This window comes from Anabrus simplex, chromosome 2 (genome assembly GCF_040414725.1).
Source record: "Anabrus simplex isolate iqAnaSimp1 chromosome 2, ASM4041472v1, whole genome shotgun sequence".
Lineage (NCBI taxonomy): Eukaryota > Metazoa > Arthropoda > Insecta > Orthoptera > Tettigoniidae > Anabrus > Anabrus simplex.
The window spans coordinates 1,222,410,179-1,222,433,874 of record NC_090266.1 but is presented as its reverse complement, the minus strand read 5'-3'; the positions used below and the strand labels follow the sequence as shown (position 1 = coordinate 1,222,433,874).

The window sequence follows — 23,696 nt, the reverse complement described above, 5'->3', positions numbered from 1 at the left end:
CTCAGAGCCTGTCACAGTTACTTGAAAGTCTGGCAAAGAAAAGTAATCCGTCCGCCACGAAAATAGTGATAAAATAGCTTTTGTACTCGCCGTGTTTTTCTTCTTTCGTTTAGAAGGATGCTCTGTTTCTCTCTCACATACAATATTTTCGGCATTCTCTCTGTCACTCTCACTTTCAAAATTGCTTAACAGTTCATTAAAAATCATCATCTCTATCATCACTTTCCACTGTGGTTAATAACTGAAAGATTCTGTGATCCGAAATAACATCACTGTAAGAGCAACTACGTAGGTGCTTTGAAAAGTTCTCAGAATGTACTAGAATTAAGTATCTTACCTCGATGGAACTGCTTTTATTTTTCGGAGACTAATGCATTTGGTCCAGCGATGTTCCAATGCCTTGATCCCATCTCGAAAATGAGATTCCTCCACGCCTGCAAAATACCTCTCCTATTCGGCTGTCAGTTCTTCCCTTGTAGAAAATCTCCGTCCACCGAGGAAAATTTTCAGCTTTTGGAATAGATGAAAGTCTGATCGTGCCAAATCAGGTGAATAAGGTGGATGTGGCAACAATTCGTACCCCAGTTCATGAAGTTTTGCCATGGCACTAACACTTGTGTGCAGCGGAGCGTTGTCCTGATGAAAGATGACCTTTTTCCTTGCCAAACCAGGCCTTGTTTCGCGTATCTCTTCCTGTAGTCGGTCTAGGTGGTTTGCATAGTATTGCCCCGTAACTGTTTGGCCAGTAGGATGATAATCTATCAGCAGAATGCATTTTGCATCCCAGAAAACTGAGGCCATGAACTTTCCGGCCGAACGCACTGCCTTTGCTTTCTTTGGTGATGGTGAATTAGCATGTTTCCACTGCTTTGACTGCTGTTTTGTCTTTGGGGTATAGGAGTGGACCCAGGTTTCATCTGTAGTCACAAACCGGCGCAAAACAAAATCTTGTTGGTTGCACTGAAAACGGGCCAGACTTTGTTCCGACATTTCCAGTCTGGTGCATTTATTGTCCAATGTCAAGAGCCCCATCTTGCGGATAATTTTTTCATACCCAATTCTTCGGTTAAAATATAATATACCCGTTCAGAAGACATCCCTACAGCTTCAGCAATCTCCCGCACTTTCAATCAACAATCCTCCATGACCATTTTATGCACTTTTCCGATAAATTCTGGGGTCATAACACTTTTTGGCCGTCCATTACACGGATCATCATCCAAGCTCTCCCGACCAAATTTAAACTCGCTGGTCCACTTGGCAACAGTTGAAAATGAAGGAGCAGAGTCCCCCGGTGTGTTCTGAAAGTCGGCATGAATTTCCTTTGCTTTCATACCTTTCTTTACAAAGTATTTAATCACTGCTCGAATCTCAGTTTTTAGTTTTAAATTTTTTCCATTGTCACAAGTCACTACGCGGGAACAACAACAAAGAGTTGTCACTACCACACTTCTGCAGCTAGAGCACTGACGCGCCACGTGTTCACTCACAAAGGATGTGTGATTATTGCACGGGAACCTCGTTGCTCTAGCACTGACATCTAGCGGTGATTCCGAGAACTTTTCAAACCGTCCTCGTAGATTGTTGTTCCGCCATGTTTGTTTACATCACATATGAACTCCACAGACATCTACAAAAAGCTCTTTAAGTTACTTCCCGAAGCCATAATTTCTGGTCAGTTAGTTCTGCATAATGCCCAACGGATGGCAGAAAATGTCAGAGATCAAATTGGCACTCGAAAGTCACCAGCGTCAGTGGGTAGGGTCTCACACATCCCACTCTGATGAGTCTAGTGTCAGACCTAAGACGAAACGCTGGTTAATGGAGCAAACGCCTTAAAAGCCTTACATCTGATATGTTTTTGACATACTCGAAAGTTAACCGGGAAACTAAAAAAAATTAAAATATTCGTGCACCGTCTATAGATGGGCGTAGCACTCATCGGGTTTAAAAAAAGAACATTAATCTAATCAGTCACTGCCATTAATTTTGTCTCAGATGAACATTAGCCATAACAAGCAATAATTTTGTCTAACCAGTGTCCATCAGTAATTTTGTTGCTGATGATAGGCTATTACTCCCTGACAAGTTTGTTTTCCTTGAATTCTAGTGGTTGAGTCTGAGTTCTCAGGTGATTCCCGAGGCCAGTCATCGAATCACAAATTCTTCCTCATTGGTGACAAACATTGTTGACATCCTTATCTTGAGGGTTGCTGTTCATCTTAGGAACGCTTGCTCTTTCTGAGCATATCCACCCCTGATAAACACTGTTAAATATATAATTCTGCCTTGTCAATACTATTAAAAGTTGTTAATTTACATCACTAAATACCGTACATGTTTCAAGAATCTTGATCGTTGTCTTCCTCAGCAGCCAATTAAACCAACAAACATTTCTGCGACTTGATCTATCACTACCTAATTATTATTGAATATAAGAAAGTCATTTACATAAAATTAAAATATTTTGTATCACCGAGCTGCAGTTGCTTAAGTGTGGCCAGTATCCTTTATTAAGACTTAATGATTGAGGGTTTTTATTGACAAGTGCATTGCTACTAATAATTATTTCCACGCATCATTAGCAATTTTAACAAAATTAGCTAAACTCTGATGCTCCTTTTGAGGGTATCAAGATTTCATTTTTGAAATTTGAAATATACCGGCAGCATGCTTCAGCACTTCTGTTTTGTCGGCTCGTTGATTTTTCCTACAGCCTTTACGATAGGCTTATTAATGTCTTTTGAACTGCCAGAGAGCCAGGCTATGTGATAAAGTACAAATATGTTTTAGTCCAAGTGAATTGTAATTAGCATAATCATTTGGTTTAACTATATGTGAGTTTGTGCCCCAATTTGCCAATTTTTTCTATTTGTTGTTAGGTTTCAATTATCCAGTAATCCTATAAAGAATCACAATGCAATTAACTTACGCCACAAAATAATACACCTTTCCCCTCTACTCCCAAACACGTTCTGCTTTGCTGTTGCATTATTATGTAAAGGTTTATAAGTCAAGCCCGCTAGCTGTCCAATTGTTGGGTGGAATTTATCTGAACCTCAATGTTTGAATAGACCAGCAGTTTTTTTTTATTGTTATTGGACTGTACCGACACTGTTTGATTATTGGTCAAGATTGAGTCACATTAATGAACTTATATTGGTTACGTCTTACATATTTTTAAGTAACAAAATGTAGGCATGTAGTCTTCAAATTAAATTTTTTTAGTAGCCAGTCACCAATTTTCTTTAATTGGCTATTTTAAAATAAGAAAAATCATCAGACCTGGCAACCCTGGATGTACTGTGAGAAGGGTTTGTCCATGAATTCCAAGGATTTCAACATTCTTCTAACTATTCAAACAGATCTTCGATTGAATTCATACAAATTGCATATCGTAGTGACTATGTACATTTTTGCTATAAAAGTTGTGTTTTTTAATCAAATATGACTTTTAAAACAAATAATGGTAACAACCCCTCAGATTCTCACCATTGTGTTTCAACAAAGCGTTGAGAGAAGGACCTAAATTGTAGAAAAATTCAAGAAGAAAATTACAGGAAGCAGAAATAATTCATGCATTGTCGGTTTTACTATGGAAACCATTAAGATTATAATACACTTTTCCTCTCTGTCTAGTACAGTTGTGTTGTGCCAGGAAAGTAGTTGGCGATTAGGAGGAATCATGCTTATAGCTAAAGCAATGAACAATAGTGTATACCACTCCTAAACACAGAAAAAGATTAGGCTTACGTATCTTTCACACTAGCCACTTCTCTCCACTCCACGCCACTTTGCTCCACAGCTTTCCTCTGCTGTCGACGCCACTTCCTACCACACTTCTCTTCTTCGAATACTCTCAGCCAGACAGACCTTGGAAGAGAAGCTAGTTTTTTAACTTAACATACTTCTGAGACTTTACCTGTGTAGAAAACTTAACTGTCCAGTTGTTGCCTTTTGCTGGAACATTCTGTGACTGAATTAGTCTGATGCAGTGACGAGGTTAATCTTACACCACAAAACGTAAAACTCTCAACGTAGACGACAAAGGGACTCTTTAAACTTATTTACTTACCCCCATACAGAAAACTATTTCACTTGCCTTTTTCTGTATCAATTAAAAGCATATTTCAACCTTTGGAAGGACGATGTGGAAAATTTCCAACATGAAAATAAATTTAAAATCAAACAAGTTTTTCAAAGTACCGCGTTTCGGTGTCAAATTCTGTGTTATTACCAACAATATAATCGAACAACTGGATTAATTTGACGTTGTGATTGTAAATCATTTCTCTAAACCGGTTGTTGTATAACCATCTTGTTGGTGCGATAGAAGGAAAGCGGGCTTTGACTATTTCAATAAATAGCATGATTTTGTGTGGAGGAATTTGAAAAAAAATTATGCAAATCCAGAAACTGTCATAAAAAATACCTTACAAGTCTTTATTTTCTTCAAAGTGTCCTCTTGCGGGTACTCTGCTTTAACTTTGGCTGCCAGGCCATTACACTGTCCAGTATTGACGGCTGCACCATCGTACGTTTGAGCAATTAATTTATCACTTGAATTGAATTCTTCGAAATGCTAAAACACTATCTGTGAAATCTGCTCGACTGTACGATTATCACTCACGTCAATGAATCGAATTAACCTTTCTGGGATTTCTCCTTTTAAGTCAACATGTCTAAACAACTACACACAACTGACATGTCTTGGAAATATCTCTGCAACAAATTGAGCCGCCAAGATTTCCTGTTTGATTTTCTGCATTCAATATCCTGCACCCTTCTATTAAGTCATTCCATATAATTGATGTTTATCCAGAAAAGACAGTATTATTATTTAGTAGCTATATTCTGGATCCACATTGACAAATTGATCCCAATCAAATTTAAGTAAGGTCCACCTATTCAATATTCAAAGCATAGAATCATCAAATTAATTGTATTGAATAGGTGGACCTTCCTTACCTTTGTGAGCTATATTACCTGGTGCTGTGTGATGTTGACTGATATTTTACAAACTCTTTTGTAATTTAGGAGTTATTATTATGGAGGCAGAACTTGGACTTAAACGGCATGCAGTATGTCGCAATTCATCTCGCTGACCCCGAAACTTTTGATTCGCTGATAATTATTTATGTCAACACCTCCCCTATGGGAGCTAGGAGTGTCTTACGACCACAGTGGGGGTTTTTCCCCCAGATAATAAGTGATATATGTACTAAGTTTGGCGGAGAGCTATGCTGGAACATCCACACATACATCCATAATCTTGATCATTTGGTACATTTTCCTTTTAACCCCTTCTCACTCTCCAAATCTATGGGGGGCAGAAAATAGATTTAAAACGGCAACCAGAGTGTCGCTATTCATCTCAGCAATTCTGAAAACTATGGATTCGACACTAATATTGGTTGTTTTCAGTTAGTTTTACATGTTACCCCTCCTCACCCCCTCACCGAGGGTTGTGCCAACCCCCCCCCCCCCCCCCCCCCCACACACACAGTATTTCTTCATGTTAAGTCATATGTTTACCAAATTTGGTTGGGAGCTATGCTGGAACATAACATAAATACAGCCATCATACTGGTGAACTTGGACTAAGGGGGCATTAACTTAGCTGTCTCCCAAATGGTCGAAAAACATTTAAAATTCATTTTCTCGGCAATGCTTTCACCATTGTATCTGAAATTTTGTCCAGAAACCATATGCATATGACTGCTAATAGACAAAAAATTTCATTTCTGAATACTACAGGGCTACCAACTTACAGCTCCTAAATTTTACCACTTTAATCTCTGATATAGTATCACTAAAGGTACATTAAAAAAATAGTATTGGAATGAGAACACTGAAACTTCCTAGTCATAAAGAGGCATGCCTGTGACATGATCTAATGAAGAAAAATTGTTATACAACCTGTTACAATAAAGTTCGGTAAATGAAGTCGGAACAGTCGATCTGGCAACACTGGCCTCCTGCAACACTGCACCTGCATAGCAGCAGGTTTTGACCACCTGTTCCCAACGTTGTTCAGTTGAGCATCGTGTGTGTGCCGTATAAGATCTGTTTGACACAGTGCGTGTTTAGTGCGTTGGTTCTGAACTGCGAACAGGAACATGAACGACCAAAAGATCTGTGTACGGTTTTGTTTTAAGCTTGGCAAGACACCGAAAGAAACGCAGCGATGCTGGTACGTGTTCATGAGGATCAAGTACTGTCCTTGAAGTGTGTGTACGAGTGGTTCGCCTGTTTTTGAGGTGGCCGGGAAAGTGTTTCTGACAACCCCCATAGCGGAAGACCGGCGACCGCCGTCAGTGACGAAAACATTGAGAAGGTGAGGACATTAATCACGAACGATATGCGATTAACTGTGCACATGATAGCGGATGAACTGCAGATTAACCTGGAATCCGTACGACAAATCGTTACCCAGAAGTTAGGGAAGAGGGAAACGTGTTCTCGTCTTGTGCCACATCACTTGACTGACAATCAGAAGCAAGCACGTTGAGAGGCTTCACAGGATTTTGTCGAAACGGCGGATGTGACACCGTATTTTTTGAACTGTATCGTCACTGAGGATGAAACCTGGTGTCTCATATATGACCCTGAAACGAAACAGCTAAACATGGAATGGCGTTCTCCGGGATCCCCTCATCAGAAAAAGTTCAGAGCCGAAAAGTCACACATCAAAACGATGCTCATCACCTTCTTCGATAGCGAAGGCATTATCCACAAGGAATTTCTACCTGAGGGGACAACGTTGAATGCTGCACGGTACATTGAAATTTTGACCCGTTTCATTAAACGTCTACGCAGGGTACGACTCCAGTACGCACAACAAGGTTCATGGTTTTTTGTCCATGACAGCGTTTGCCCACACACAGCCAATATAATCAAACAGTTCATGGCAAAAAAGGGGGTGGTGCAACTTGAACATCCCCCATACTCGCCAGATCTCAATTTTCCAGACTTCTTCCTATTCCCACGTCTCAGACTTGCTATGAAAGGAAAGATATTTGACGATATTCCTGACATCCAATGAAACGTGGCGAGGCTTTTAACACCATCTCAATGGAAGCCTCCTTGCAAAGTCTCCAGGACATGTATCACCGATCTCGGCAGTGCATAGTTATGGGAGGGGACTATTTCGAAGGACAGTAAAGTTACTGTCGTGCATTGTTCATCTATGTTGATAGTACAGGACTATTCACCAAACTTTATTGTCACAGGTTGTACTTCATCAACTTTCAAAATTATCATTTTATAAACTTTTTTTAAAGAAATGCTTATAAATTTAGTTTTTAAGAATTTTATTTCTCCTAACCGAAGAAAGGTATTTTAATTCTTCTTCTTCTTCTTCTTCTTCTTCTGGTTCCTATCCGTTCCGGATGTTGGCAACCATCTTGGCTGTGTTCGTCCTGTCACTTGCGGCTCGAAAAAGCTCTGTAGATGTTTCAGAGGTCCGTTCTTAAGCCAGGATATTCTTCTTCATCCAACGCATCTTTTTCCTGGAATTTTTCCTTGCAGAATGGTCTGAAGGAGATTGTATCATCTGTTGTTCCGCACGATGTTCCCCAGGTACTGGCTCTTTCTTGCTTTCATGATGGTCAATACTTCTTTCTCTTTCCTCATTCTTCGTAGAATCTCGGCATTTGTGACATGCAATGTCCACGGTATTCTTAACATTCTTCTATATAGCCACATCTCAAAAGCCTCCAAGCGTTTAGCCAATGATTCTGTTAGAGTCCATGTTTCAACACCATAGAAGAGAGTGGAGAAAACACAGCAGCGTAGAAGTCTGATCTTCGTCGACATTTCTAACCCATGATTCTTAAACAGATTGCTCGTCTTATTGAAAACAGCCCAGGCTTTTCCAATTCGGGTCTTCACCTCATCAGAAAGATTCCATTGGTCATTTATGGTGGTACCAAGATACGTGTATTTATGGACTTGTTCAATGTTGTTCTGGCCTATCTTAAGATGACATGTAAGAGCCTTGTTTTTACTGTTTATCATTGTTTTCATTTTTTGAGTGTTGACATTTTAATTCTGGTTCATCAAATTATGCTCATGAGGGATATAAAGCATCCCTGAAAAAATTATCCAATTTCCTTGGCTGGGTTTTGAGAAAATGTACCTTATGGGACAAATATTCAATTTAGAGCTAAACGCGTTCAAAGAAAAGTTGCTGTGAGCCACACCCACTTAGACATCAAACCTTATTGGCCCATAAATCAGAGAGTAACACGGATAACATGAAACAACTTTTCCTATAATGTTTAAGGTCTGCAACATTCAAAAAACAAAATAGTAACATTACATACATACATTATCATTATAGACTGTTATGCCTTTCAGTGTTCAGTCTGCAAGCCTCTGAGAATTTACTAAACGTCGCCACAATCCTCGATTCGCAACTAGTGTTGTGGCCTCATTTAGTTCTATACCTCTTATGTTCAAATCGTTAGAAACCGAGTCTAACCATCGTTGTCTTGTTCTCCCTCTACTTCTCTTACCTTCCATAGCAGAGCCCATTATTCTCCTAGGTAACCTATCCTCCTCCATTCGCCTCACATGACCCCACCACCGAAGCCGGTTTATGCGTGCAGCTTCATCCATCGAGTTAATTCCTAAATTAGCCTTTATCTCCTCATTCCGAGTACCCTCCTGCCATTGTTCCCACCTGTTTGTACCAGCAATCATTCCGCTACTTTCATGTCTGTTACTTCTAACTTATGAATAAGATATCCTGAGTCCACCCAGCTTTCCCTCCCGTAAAGCAAAGTTGGTCTGAAAACAGACCGATGTAAAGATAGTTTCGTCTGGGAGCTGACTTTCTTCTTACAGAATACTGCTGATCGCAACTGCGAGCTCACTGCATTAGCTTTAGAAACACAGAAAATAATTTTCACTGTTGCCTGTTTTACGGAACTGAATTAAGTTGGGTAATGATGGTGTCGGTTGCCATTAGAAATGAGTTCTTTTTTTGAAAGCTTAATGAACTGAATGTTTTTTCATTAGTCCATCGATTACACAATCAAGGTTCCCTTACTGACTTTTCACATTTTGATGTACTCACATTACAGAATATGACACACTGATTCAGTACACGCTCCCGGTCTATGAAAATCTGCTTTCGGACGAACGGCCACGTCCTCGCTGCCTGATGTCTTGAGTACAGTTTCCATCTAAACCCCGCCTTCCTCCCGCTGTGCTCATGTCACCTACAGCCATGTGGATTCAGGGACAGTTTCAGATGAAGCCAAGCCATTCTCACACTCAATACCAACCTGCTCGGAATAAAACTCTTTCCCATAGCGCCTTTCAATAGCGTTGTTTATTGTGATTTGTCATTCAGCTTTCAGTTATGGTATTGAATGTTAATAAGTTTGTGGAGTGTAGGATGATCCTCACATCCTATGTGGATTAATCGCCACTGGTATTAAGACAAGCACAAACACCAGTTTCCAAATCGGAGGAATTTTGTTTGTGAAATGGCTATCTTGGAGACATCTACTGTGTAAGGATTGGAACATCATGAAGCTACTTGATGGTATCAGTGTCCAGAGTGCTCTGAATCCATCAGTATTAGAAACTAACTAATTTTTGAAACTTAGGAGGAAAAGGAGAACGGTATACTTCTCGACGCAATTTAAACAATTTTCTAATAACATGGTTGGATTTCATCCCACTAACTACTATTATCGTTTTCGGAGACATCGAGCTGCCATTATTTTTTGTTGTACTTAACGTTGACCATTCGCGGGGGGGGAGGCAGCAAGAGCATATAAAAATGACTTGAAATGATACGTGAAGTAGCGTAGCTGAGAGATCCTTTATGCTTGTAAGGACCCACCAACCCACTTACATAGAAAAATAAAAACGGAGACTATGTAAATGTGAGATTTGCGACATGCCAAATTTGCTGCCTTGACAAGTTTTCTGTTGTCTTTGACAGAACTTGCATCATGTGTGCCTACAACGCAGCCATCTTCGTTGAAAACAAGAAAACCATGCAGTTTCAAATAATTGTCATGTCATGAAACCGTAACCTTTACTTTTTTGTCACATTTTAGCAGGACTTCACGGGATGCTGAAGGTCTACATCCCTGACTCCCTTTATTTGTTACTATCTGTACCTAGTCAGTCCAGACCCTTGTTCTTGTCTCTAGCCTGGTCTCGTTCAGACAGTGGTCTTGTCACTAACCGGACCTAAGTTCCTAAGTTGGCAGCCTTGTGTAGCACACTGCGATGTCCGAGCTACGCCATGTTGGATCTCTAACCTTTCGCAAAGTGTCAATGGAAGCTTAACCAAATTTTTCCCCGCAAAAGTTCTTGTATGTCTCTGTAAATCCACCAGTGTGAGGCCCAGTTGTACTTCCCCATAAAACAATAATCACCACTACTGGACTTTACCCTTCAACTTGCGGCCAAAAGGCTAGAAAGCGATCTTGTTTCTGAAATATGAGTGTCCTCGGACTCAGACCCGACTCCTTCGTTCTTTGGACAGGTGTGTTTATTCACCGCACTAGGATGGTCTGTACACTGAGGGATAGATACAGTCAGTTCTTCTGACCCACACATAAGTCATCAAACAGACAGCTCCATATTTCATTAGCAGTAAAATCTCAAACAATTATAAGAACTACATTCAGAAACATAACATCTATGATTCATCAGTTGAAGAGAAAAATCAGCATGGAATGAAATATGTCTCTACCTCTGTAACAATAGCACAACAATTGAAAATTGTAGACGTTTCTTACTACAGTCAGATGCAGAGATTTGACACCGTTTAAGCTGACCCCGTGTTATTTTCGACGTTCCATTTTACTCTGCCAGATCACAGAGGAATTTGAATTTTATTAAGGGACCTGTCAGTCAGTTTTATTTTTGTTGGGTAAACACTGAACGAGGCACCGAAGTTCTTGAACGTTCTGACATTGTACAACATGGAGTATCAAATAGAATTCTTGCCAAAAATTTGAATATTTCTGCCGAATTACAATCTATGATCTGAGGATCCAGAGGTGAAGTCTCTAACAGTAATCAGAAAAGTCTTCATTTAAAACGGTCCTCTTATCTAAATATGTGTCCATCCCTTAATCCCGTTTCTTGATACTGGGTCTGAGATGAGGTGAGATGAATTTATGTTGCATTTTTTTATGGCCGGATATCCTTCGTGGTGTTGATCTCAGTTGAGGAGTTAATGAAGATGAGTGAAATTGGGTAAGAAGGTGGAAGGAATCGGCTGTGGCCTATGAGTGGGAACTGCCCCGGCATTTGCCTGGAAGTGAAAATGAGAAACCACAGAAAACTATTCTCAGGTCAGCCGATGATGGGACTCAAAACCACGCACCTCTCAAATGCAGAGGTTGGCTACAGCACTCCACTCGGTGGTCCTCTTATCAAAATGATTCTAATAAATTCACAGTAATCACAGACTTGAGCAGCTGACCATTTTGACTTATCCAATATATTGCGTTATTCCCAGAGAACTCGACAGAAACTCTATACAAAACGGCTATATTTTTGCTTCTCAAAAATCTTGAAGGCTAATATCCATTAGGTTGGTATAGGTGAACGTATTTCTAATGGTACTCGGTATCTGTCGAGCGCATGCTATGTATTCGTTTGATACTTGTTTATAATATAATACTGTATAATATGATGAACAAAAATTGTGCTGCTTATGGATGTTGACAACTCTAGAAAAGAGAAGTGATATTTGATTCCCCAGGCAATTTCACAGTTTCAAGATTGATCTTGATATTTTATCATTGTTGTGCTGCCGTATTGGTTGTATGATTTCAGTGTTCTGATAGTGTATGTAATATTATTTAGTAACTTGATGTTGTACATTTCACATTTTTACATACTGGTACACTATTGCAATTTATTTCCCACTCTCATATGCAAATAATATAATTATTAGAAATAAGATTATACTCGTATTTCAGTGTATCATACATAAATCTATTCTTCATGAGCTAACCATTAATAGCATTGTTGACTGACAGATTGCAGTGAAGTGGTTGAAGTAATTGCTTAAGTTTATAGTGCTATTTCTGAGTTTTTGGGACGGTTTAGATATATTATTGAGTTGATATGTTTTATATCTTATACTATGTTTGAAGTTGTATTGTTATTCTTCTTGCCCTTAAGTGTAAGTCGTCGTAAAAAAAGTCATGTAGGGATGCGATTTTTGTTTTGGTATGCATAAACATAGGTTTTTAAGATATAAATCCATTTTGGGCTTTATTGTTGGCTTTACTGTGCCTATAAATGCCTGTTTCAGGTGTTCATGCCTATCTGGAGTATAAATGCATATGTAATGCCTTTTGACAGTCTTTCGCATAATCCAGTTTTCTTCCAATGCATTATATTCTAGCTGGTGCAGTTTACAGACTATCTGTTTACCATACTAACGATAAGAAAATTCTAGGAATCCTCCAGAAATAGCGCTTGGGGAATTTACTTCAGACAAATAAGGAACAATCTGACCACAAACCCTTCCACTCCTCCCATCTCCTAAGATGATACGTGAGAAGCAATCAACGTCCAACTATGTTGTACATACCCATATATCCCCTACCTCCCCCTCACTGTAAATTGTTGAGGCTTTGTCTTGAGATCTTGTTGAAATATACTTTGAAGAAGTGATAATGATTATTGTTTAATTGGGCCTAACGTCTGTGTTATCGGCCCCTTTGAAGAAGTGTGTTAGGCAATGCCCACAGAAAAATCTTACTAGTCTTACTGGCTGAAGCATTGGATCACTGCAAATCCCAAATTACCTACTGATGGAAGAGTAGTCTTCTGCCAAACTTGAAGAAAGGAGTTCCCTTTTATCTCTTTTTTATCTATTTGTAACTAGTTCTAGGATCTCGTTTAGTTCTATACCTTTTATCTTTAAATCGTTAGAAACTGAGTCTAACCATTGTCATCTTGGTCTTCCTCTACCTCTCTTACCTTCCACAAGAGTCCATTCATAGGCCTATTAATTAATGTATTGTGGCAAGCTCTTTTGTTACAATGCTATATAATTTAGGCTATGCATGATGACGATGCTCTCTATATAAGATAAGCCAAGAACGTCATGCCCTGCCCATCGCTTCCATGAGATATGGCATTCCTGAAAGCAACTTCAGCAAGTCGCCAGGAGCGATCACAGAGTTGGAGAGAAGTGGCATGCTCTTTACGGAGTTCATTAGGATTGTGCATGACGTGTTCTAATTGACATTAGGAGAGCATTTGATGGTTTCATGAATGGAGAAACGACTTCTGTTCGGAACTATCCGTATATTTATCAAGAAAGCACTTGCAGAGAAGTTTCGGTTAGATCTCTAACTCAGAGGCCTTCTGAATCTCAAGGAAGAATCTATGCCTGTCCAGGAAGTAAAGACCGCAAAATCAAATTGTTGTGGGGTGTTTGTAATGGGCCACAATGTCAGGAACACAACATGATCAGCCGCAACAGCTGCATTGGCTGAAATGTGTGACAACAACTCGTTTCAGAAAAGTATATTTTAGAACCTTCTTTTGTAACCTTTTCTTGTATTTTATGTACTAGCTATAATTTTCTTTGCACTAAATTGATAATATAATGGAAGTTCAATATATTTTGCCTCATTATACTTCAGTGTGTGGGGTTCATATACACCCCTCCTAGTGCTGTAACAACTACACCTTACTCATCCAGGGTTAAATTATCAGTATCTCTTTTCATGCCTATTCAGTTGCTTATTTTACACAGTGGTTTATTTACTTGCCTGTGTTAGCTATTTTAGTACCTATATGCCTACCTATAAATCCTGACTCAAGTTTTGTATAAAAATGCACTAATGTGTATGTATGTATCATTGCAGAGTGGTGGACCAGTATGGCCATGCAATTCAGGATGGAAAGAAATCTGCCATTTACCAGGGATAAGGAACAAAATTAAAGACCACTTTATAGAAAATAATTGTTATTTCAAAAATTCTTGTAGAGAAAGTTGTTCCAGAATAGAAGTGACATCAACTCGGTGTTTAACCTTAGGAAAACATTATAGCACCTTTGTTTTGGTCCTTCAGATGATGCATGTTCGTGATATCTTATTCTATTTGGATTAGTGTATTCACACTAAACTTTGGTGTTCTCTCTTCTACATACCTCCATTCTAAGAAGACAGGGAAGTCACATCATTTTGAAGTCTGTTATTTTAATTTTGGTGGTGGCTGTAAATTCCTGATTGTGGTTTCCTCATTCACTTCATGAAAACGTAAAGCTACAAATGGTATTGGATATCATATAAGTTCATGAAGGTGATGTTTATGCTAGGAGACAACCATAAGCCTTACCAGGGCTGAGAAGAAATAGATCTGAAAAGAATTGGGATTAATGAGATGATGTATGTTGAATATTGCATTCCCCCCCACCACATTGCTCTACCAAAACACCTTATTATTCAGCCATTTAAAAACATCAAGATGTGTCATTGAACCATGTTTAGTCAACTTTGCAACTGGAATACATTTCCATTTCACACAGCAGCAGGCATCAGATAAAAAGAACTACAGTACCCCATAGACAGCCTATTTTTTACTGAGAGACGCAATATTCTTTCACCTAGTTCGTGGTACAGGGCAGAGCAAAATGTAGCTTCCGCTGAAGTCGTAGTTTCACTATGGGTGGTGCTGAGTATTGACATTATGAAATATGCTACCCGTAGGGTAATGAGTGTGCTGCAATAGCACTTTCTACCTCACTCCTTATCCTGCCTGGTACACTTCATTATAGTGCTGCCATCAGGGTTTTTTTTTTAATATCCTCATAACTTCATAACCTGTGATGGTGTTTTTGAGATCCAACCAGCCTCCAAGCTGATGACTTGACAGATAGGAAATACGGACTTGATGAAATTGAACATCTTTCCTTCTGATGTTCCATTCAGGCCTATGTTAGGGGCTTTCCCTTCTCGCCTGACTACTTTTCAAAGAGTAGTGCGTAATCTGGTGAACTTCATATTTAACATCCATAGTCATCATTCTCTCTGTTGAGAAATTTGGAGTGATTAAAAAACATTTTTAAGAATGAAGATTGAATCATAGAGAGATGGAATGTACAAAATAGAGCATATAGAAAACAATTCAAGATATCTGACTTCCTGATATTCACAAGTGTATTTTAAAGTGCTTTAAGCAGTTGCATGAACTTAGAGTGGCTATTTTAAATGAGGTAAGGCAGAAGAATTGGGAGTTGAAAATTCTCAGAGTACATTAACACAATCTTCTAAGGATGAATAATATGTCTTTGTAAAAATATCATGAATTTTACCCAGTTTGTTATCCTAGGCAGTCTTCTTCTTCTTAATCAGTTTACCTTCCAGGGTTGGTTTTACCTTCGGACTCAGTGAGGGATCCCGCTTCTACCGCCTCGAAGGCAGTGTCCTGGAGTGTGAGACTTTGGGTCGGGGATACAACTGGAGAGGAGGACCAGTACCTCGCCCAGGCGTCCTCACCTGAACAGGGGCCTTGCGGGGGAATGGAAATATTGGAAGGGGTAGACAAGGAAGAGGGAAGAAAGCAGCTGTGGCCTTAAATTAGGTACCGTCCCGGCATTTGCCTGGAGGAGAAGTGGGAACTACAGAAAACCACTTCCAGGATGGCTGAGCTGGGAATCGAACCCACCTTTACTCAGTTGACCTCCCGAGGCTGAGTGGACCCCGTTCCAGCTCTAGTACCACTTTTCAAATTTCGTGGCAGAGCCGGGAATCAAACCCGGACCTCCAGGGGTGCCATCTAATCACGCTAACCACTACACCACACAGGCAGATTATCCTAGGCCTTACAAGACCGAAAGGTCTAGTATCTTGGGCATCAGAAGGCAAAAGAATTAACTGTGAAGAATAGCAGTTGATGTACTGCTGCTGCTGCTGCTGTTACAGATGGGTTTCTGGAAATCAAGGATAACAGTAACATTTATTTTGTGATGAGATTGTGACTGTAAAAATAGAGAAATTGCTAACCTACAACACAAAAGACATTTTAAATATAGAAGAGCATTTACCTTCAAAAGAGAATAATGTAGTACAACAGCAAGACTACAGGGCATACATGGATGGGTTTAAAAAATTACTTCTGTTCATGATAGGAAAAGGGGCAGAACAAGATGTTGGATGACTAGCAAACTGTTCAGGAAATGTTATTGCTCTCTTTGGAGCTAGCAGGAAATTTTTTTTCTTCATTGACAACTGCATGGCTCATAATAAGCTTAATTCATAGAAATGTTCTATTTTGGCTATTTTTCACCAAATACAACCAAAGTGATCTAGTCCACAGGGGTGCAAAACTTCATTGTCATTGATTGTTTTTAAAAAACATTGACATTTCCTTGTTAAAATTGGCTGAAAAACTTTATCTTTCGGGTGCTAAGTGAGCCCAGGAAAGTAATCACTCTGCAGACAGTCCAGAAATTTCCATAAGGTTGGATTCAAACTTGAAATCGCACAGGAAACTCATGAAAATTGATGATGCCGCTGAACAGTTTAAAGTTCCAGAGGAAAGGCAAGATGTTTGTAGCTGATATGAACTTGATGATAGGGTTGGGATATGTGGAGTGCCAAAAAATAAGGAGATCCTTGAAGAAATGAGGAACATAACAATTCAAGGATCTCACAATGAAGATGACAATACTGACCTCAAAGCAGGAGAACTAACACTATCTTCTTCTGAAGCTGGTACTGGGAAAGAAAACCTGAGGGGATTTATTGAATCCCAACCAGGAGTAAAGGATAGTATTTCTAGTACAATCAGTGAATTGTTTGTCGTGTTGAGAAATAAAAGCAAGCCAGAGTAAGTGAAAATGGTAATTTAAATCTGAAATTCTCGTTAGTTAATTTTTCTAGAAGTTGATCATCTAAATTTTGTTGTATGATCTTTGAGTTGTGTTTGTGTGTGTCTTCACACATTATTTGTATAGACGAATATTTTAAACTTCATTTATGGGAAGAAGCACTAACAAAATCTAGTAAACTGTAAATTTGTACTGAGGCATAGTGGAGGTTTTTTATTTACTCTGTCAACTAGCTAAATACTCAAAATACTTCATATATGTACTATATATATATATATATATATATATATTTTTTAGATGTCCTTTGCGTTTCCAATTAAAAACAGTACTCTGTGGTGTTACTTACTTCATAACATGCACAGAGATTTTTACTAATTGTAGTGCTTTAATTCTGGAAGAAATTTATTGTAATATATTTTATAATCATACTTCTTAAAGCTACTGTAATACAGGTAGTTGAATATTTCGCTAACTTCAGGCCTGTGATATATCTGTCTACTGTAATATTATCATTCCTTTGTACAGGGCAAAAATTATAATTCATGATAATAAACCTATAACTAGAAGACATTAATATCCATGTGTTTATTCCTCCGGTTGTTTTTGTTCCTATGATACCAGTTTACCGACACAAGGTATCTATTACATGTAATAAATATCATTTTTGATCCGTATTGATGATGTTTGATTAGAATAATAACAGTAAGTTATTTATTAAATTGACCACCTAATCAATACAATAAGTCATTGTCTTGGATGATTTACATTGATCTATTAACTAAAAATGGTACATGTTTCGCCTAGTATGAAGGCATCATTAGCCATTGTCTTAACCTCGGAATAAAATAAGCACTTGAAAAACATATAATAAGATGAAATTAATGTAAAAAATCTTGTAGAGACTTAAACTAAAATTAAAAATAAAAATAACAATGTTGGTTTTAAAAAAATGTTTTACAATGTGAAGAATTACAAAGGTGAAAGTATTAAAATTATTGACATTAAAAGGTGCTATTACAAGTAAAATGGACAAAGCAACAGACTGTAATGAACAAGTAGAGAGATTGCTATAAAATTAAGTTGAGCGATTGGCGGTTACAATTAGACTCTGACGAGAATGAGGATCAGACATATTTATTCAAAAAGTAATATTGAGAAAATAATTTTGAAGGTTAGTCAAGAGATCACTCTATTCCTTTCTAGGAGACAAAAGACGAAAGTCATAGGCATATGGTAGAAATGTAGAACACATTGATGAGAAGATAAAAAGTTGTAGATTAAAGGTTGAAGAACAGTGTTAAAATTGGACCTCTGTAGACCATCTCAATTTGAAGCGATGTTAAAATGTCGTCAAGAATATGAGTTTATTGACAGTTGAATCATTTGACGAGGTGAAGGTAACTTGTACGTTATGAATTAAGTGTATTGACAACTGTAGCCTAGTCAATACTATGTGTTCAAAATTTTTATATATACATTTCACATTCACATTATATCTAGCACATGTTTCGAGAACATGCACATTCTCTTCTTCAGCTAATTAGGTTATTTTATTACAATAAGACCTAATGAAAATGGGGGCCTCTTTAAGAATGCTAAAACTATGACTCAGCTAATTAGGTTATTTTATTACAATAAGACCTAATGAAAATGGGGGCCTCTTTAAGAATGCTAAAACTATGACAAGTATTAAACTAGACAGAAAAGCTGCTATGGCAAAATATATGCCCTCAGATGTAATTACATGTTACAAATTTCATATTTGGTCCGTATTGAAATGTACATAGATTTAAGATATTACCAAAATTTATTAGGATCAACCTATCCAATACAATTGAATTTCCAAAGTTATGACTTATATCCTATTAAACTAAAATTTGAAGGGACATGTTTCGCCCTAATCTTCACTTTAATCTTATATTCTCATTTTATATTTTTTACCATGACAATCAGGGTCCTGATTTTTATCTTTGAGTATGAGTGTAAAAAGGCTGATGATGCCCTTTTAAAGGGTGAAACATGTCCCTTCAAATTTTAGTTTAATAGGATGTAAGTCCTAACATTGTAAATTCAATTGTATTGAATAGGTTGATCCTAATAAATTTTGGTAATATCTTAAATTGTAATATCTCAGATGTAATGCCGTCTGTTAGTTTCTAGACCACTAAGAACCTCATTGTTCATTGTTCATTGGCTGACCAACATAGTCATCTTCTTCGTCCAGCTCCTGCTGAATGCCTTCAAAATTTCGCTGATGGTCACGGGTTCCGTAGTAACAACATTCTTTTCAACATGCATGTATTCATCAAACAGTACCCAATCTCCCAAACTGTCCCACTCATCACCACTACCGAGAATATTATCATCTTCATTGTACACTTACGCTGTGTTGACGACAACATTAAGCTCCAATATGTCATAACCCATAGCTTGGAATGAACCAGTTGATGATGACGAACGTACGAATTTGGAAAACACCGAAATGAAATAATAATATAGAAAGGACAGGGAAGAAAACTACCTACGTAGGTCCTTAATGGCTGGCAACCACGTATTACTTAATTGATAGCCAGTGTCCCTGTTGAAATTGTTACGATTTTTACGTATTTCCATAGCTTCCCGTACAATCCTAGACCTGTAGTATTAAATTTGGGTAAGAGCTTGAATATCTTGGAACACGACATCATGATCCAACGATAGGGCGTGCTTAGCTATTGCTGACTTCTCTGGCTGGTTGAGATGGATATTTCTTTGGTGTTCCTTGATGCGGGTCCCAATGGACCGGCATCAAATCAAATCAAAATCAAAATCTCTTTATTTGCAAATGAGGTGTCTACCTCGGTGGCAAATGGTACACTAAAATACATTATTGTCAAGCACTAAATTTTAAATTAACAGGAGACGAAGAAAATTTTCCTAGAATACAATATTATACAATTTACGCTAATAATTTTTTCTATTAAACACACACATCATCCTTAATAAATTTATATTGTTTACAAAATTCTACTTATAATATCTTACAAACATAGTCAACTCATATACAGTACGATATGTGAAATTACTTCTAATAATACTATACAACTGGTATAAGATTAAAATTAACATTGAATTTATTTACATATTTATATTTTACCCATTTTGGAACCTAAGTAGCATAACGACCTGCTGCGTCTTTAACCGGAGCCCCTTTTGCCACCACTTTTCAGAGTTCCTGAAGGGCCTTCACAGCTACCGTAGCGGTCCCAGGGCCCTCGAAGTCCCCACTGTACTTCACCCCTACGGGCAGTCCCCTACTTGGGTTGTCCAAACTCCTTAGACCAGGGGATGGAATTAATTTAATCACACACATTTATTATTTACAATATCCTGCACTGGTCGAATGCCCTCTAACATTTAATTTATTATCTCTGTTGTTGTTTATTCTCTTCTTGAATAACTGTACAGATTTTGGAAAAGGATCAAACACTACCCCTGGTAAACTGTTCCACTCCTTCACGCCCTTCCCAATGAAAGAAAATTTACCCCAATCGCTTCTGCTAAAATTCCTTCTAATTTTGTACTTGTGGTCAGTTCTACCAATATAATTATTTTCCAACCGAAGCCTCTCACGGATATCTCCCCATGCTTCTTCTCCTGTATAGGCTCTATATAATCCTATAAGTCTACTTTTCTCCCTTCTCTTACTTAAAGTTTCCCACACAAGTTCCTTTAACATTTCTGATACACTACTCTTTCTCCTGAAATCCCCTGTTACAAACCTTGCTGCTTTCCTCTGCACACCATCTAGTTCTTTTATTAGGTATTCTTGGTGAGGATCCCAAACACTGTTTGCATATTCCAATAATGGACGAACCATACTCAAGTAACTTTTTTCTTTTAATTCCTTGTTGCATCCTTTAAGTAGCCTCATTATGACATGTAACGATCTGTATGCTTTCCCAACAACGTCATCAACATGACCCTTCCAATGCAAATTACTTTCAAATCTCACACCTAAGTATTTGCACTTGCCATCTTTTGGGATAACTACCTCATCCAAAGTATATTCAAATTCAGTTTTAAAGCTCCTGTTTGTAAAAGTTGTAACAGTTGATTTGGCTCCATTAATCTTCATATTATTTTCTTCAACCCATTCCTAGATACTGTCATGGTCCCTTTGTAATTCTGAACAATCCTCAATGTTATTTATTTCCCTATAAACAATTATGTCATCTGCATACAATCTTATTTTCGATGTTATATTGTTCCCTAAATCATTTGTGTATATTAAGAAAAGTAATGGACCGATTATACTACCCTGTGCAATTCCCTTCCAAACTTTCTCTTCCTGTGATATATTATTTCCTACTTTGACTTTCTGAACCCTTGAATTTAGAAATGTTCTTATCCAACATATAACCCTTACGTCCAATCCTATTCCCTCCAATTTCTTTAATAATATTCCATGTTCCACTCTATCAAAGGCTTTGGAAAGATCTATAGCTATGCAATTTAACTGGCCTCCTGAATCTAACTGATCAGATATGTCCTGTTGAAATACCACCAATTGTGCCTCGCAAGAAAATTTCTTTCTAAATCCATACTGGCTCCTCATGAAACAATTTTTATCATCACATATCCCTCTGATGTACTTTGCTATTAAACTCTCCAGTATTTTACAAACTATACTGGTCAGGCTGATTGGTCTGTAGTTCTCTGGTTTCCTTTTATCACCCTTTCCTTTATAAATTGGTATTATTATAGATTCCTTCCATTCCTTTGGTACCATACTATTATTTATGACATAGTCAAAGAGAAATTTTAAATAAGGCACTATATACCACCCCATTGTCTTTAATACCTCCCCAGTAATTTGATCACTTCCTGCTGCTTTTCCTTGCTGAAGCAGTTGGATTTCTCTGAAAATATCTTCATTTGTGAATGAGAAGCTTCTTGTTTCCCTCTGTGTCTCTCCCTCTCTACCTTCTGTTACGGTTTCCAAGTCCTGACCATCTTCTACTGAATCTCGGAATTCCCTACTAAAGAGGTTTGCTTTCTCAGTATCTGTTAAATAGTGTTCACCCCCTTCTCCCACCATTGTAGGAATTTGGATTCCTTTTCCTTTTTGATTCCTAATATATGAATACAGCTTTTTCCATTTCCCTTTGTGGTCATTACCCTCTTGAAGTATGCCATTCATATAATTCTCTTTTGCTTCCTTTTTCACTCTATTCAGTTCCCTCATTAGTTGTTTTCTAGTTTATCTATTCTCCCTACCTTCTTTGATTTTCCTGTTTACTATTCTACATTTTCTTTTTAATTTTCTTATTTCCCTTGTGTAATAAACAGGGTCTGAGGTCATTTTACCCTTCTTAACAGGTACAAATCTCTTCTCTCCTTCCCAAATTATTCCTTTAAATTTAGCCCAAAGTGTATCCACGTTACTCCCTTCACTTATCCAACAACTGAATTGTGATTTAAGGTAAGTCCCAAATTCATCAACTTTAGTTTTTCTGTATAATTTCTTGTCTTTTGTGACCCTCTTATTAAGCATTTTTGGTATGAGTCCTACATCCATTATTACAGCCTTATGGTCACCTATTCCTTCAATTACCTCAGTTTTATCAACAATTTCCCATGGTTTAACCAAGAAGACATCTAGCAAGTTATTGAGACGAGTTGGTTCTTGTACTACTTGTGTAAATCCTCCCTCCCAAATTAACTTATTTGCCAGTTTCTGTTCATGGGCTTCACTTGCAGCTCCATTCCATTCAACTTCAGGCAAGTTTAGATCTCCCCCAATTATTACCGTATCATTGTTTTTATGAGTATAATCTATTATTTTCTCAAATATTTCCATATCTCTTTCCTCTCTTCCAGGCCTATATGTTCCTATAATTCCCACCTCCTTCATATTATCACAAACTAATTTTATCCCTAATATTTCATCCCTTTCATCAGTAAACCATTCATGCGAACAATAAGTTTCCTTCACCAGAATAAATACCCCTCCTCCTTTTTTATCTCCTCGGTCTCTACGATAGACTGTATACCCTTCTGGAAATACTTCTGTATTACCCACCCCTTCTCTCAACCACGATTCCACTCCTATCACCACATCCGTCTCATAAGATTCCATCAATGTACCGAATTTTAATTGTTTATTTGGCCAATGTATACCTTGCCACAAGTACAGAGAATTCTGTACACCCCAGGGTGTAATAGTGGGGGCAATTTGTCCCTGCTTTTACCTAAACTATGAGCAATTTTAGTGACGGTGCCAAGCATTGTTTTTATGTTATGCTTGCGAAGGACCTTGGCAATTCTGTCTGTGGTGTTGTGAATGTAAGGCAGGTAGGCAGTTCTCTTCACTTCTTTCTATACCAGGCGAGTTGGCTGTGCAGTTAGGGGCATGCAGCTGTGAGCTCGCATCCGGGAGACAGTGGGGTTCGAACCCCACTGTCAGCAGCCCTGAAGATGGTTTTCCGTAGTTTCCCATTTTCACAACTCGCAAATGCTGGGGTTGTACCTTAATTAAGGCCACGGCCGCTTCCTTCTAACTCCCTAGGCCTTTCCTATCCCATCGTCACCATAAGACCTGTCTGTGTCGGTGCGACGTAAAGCCACTAGCAAAAAAAAAAAAAAAACTTTGGCCACATCCTGAGAATGCCAGATTTGCGACTTCTGAAACAGCTCGTGCAGTACAATCTTGCTTCAAAAAATACATCTGGATGCAGATGGATAAAACAAATTAGAAAGGATTTGAAAGAAATTGGCCTTACACCGGATGACACGATGGATAAGAAAAAAGTGAAGACAACATTTAAAAATAAGAGTTTCCCAAATAGAATATTCTCTATACAAGAAGGGGTAAG

The 23,696-nt window shown here is 38.1% G+C and overlaps 1 protein-coding gene across 5 annotated transcripts in view; it reads left to right on the top strand.

The window, feature by feature from the left end:
- Nucleotides 1-17,427, top strand: part of LOC136864817 (differentially expressed in FDCP 6 homolog) — a 452,756-nt gene extending 435,329 nt beyond the window's left edge. For 3 of the 5 annotated variants that reach the window (XM_067142253.2, XM_067142254.2, XM_067142255.2), the window contains one exon: nt 13,872-17,427. In XM_067142253.2, coding sequence (XP_066998354.1) covers nt 13,872-14,117 — 246 coding nt within the window. In that variant the 3' untranslated portion in view covers nt 14,118-17,427. The remainder of the gene's footprint in view (nt 1-13,871) is intronic. The other 2 variants (XM_067142257.2, XM_067142258.2) reach the window with 1 other exon arrangement.
- The last annotated feature ends 6,269 nt before the right edge of the window (nt 17,428-23,696 follow it).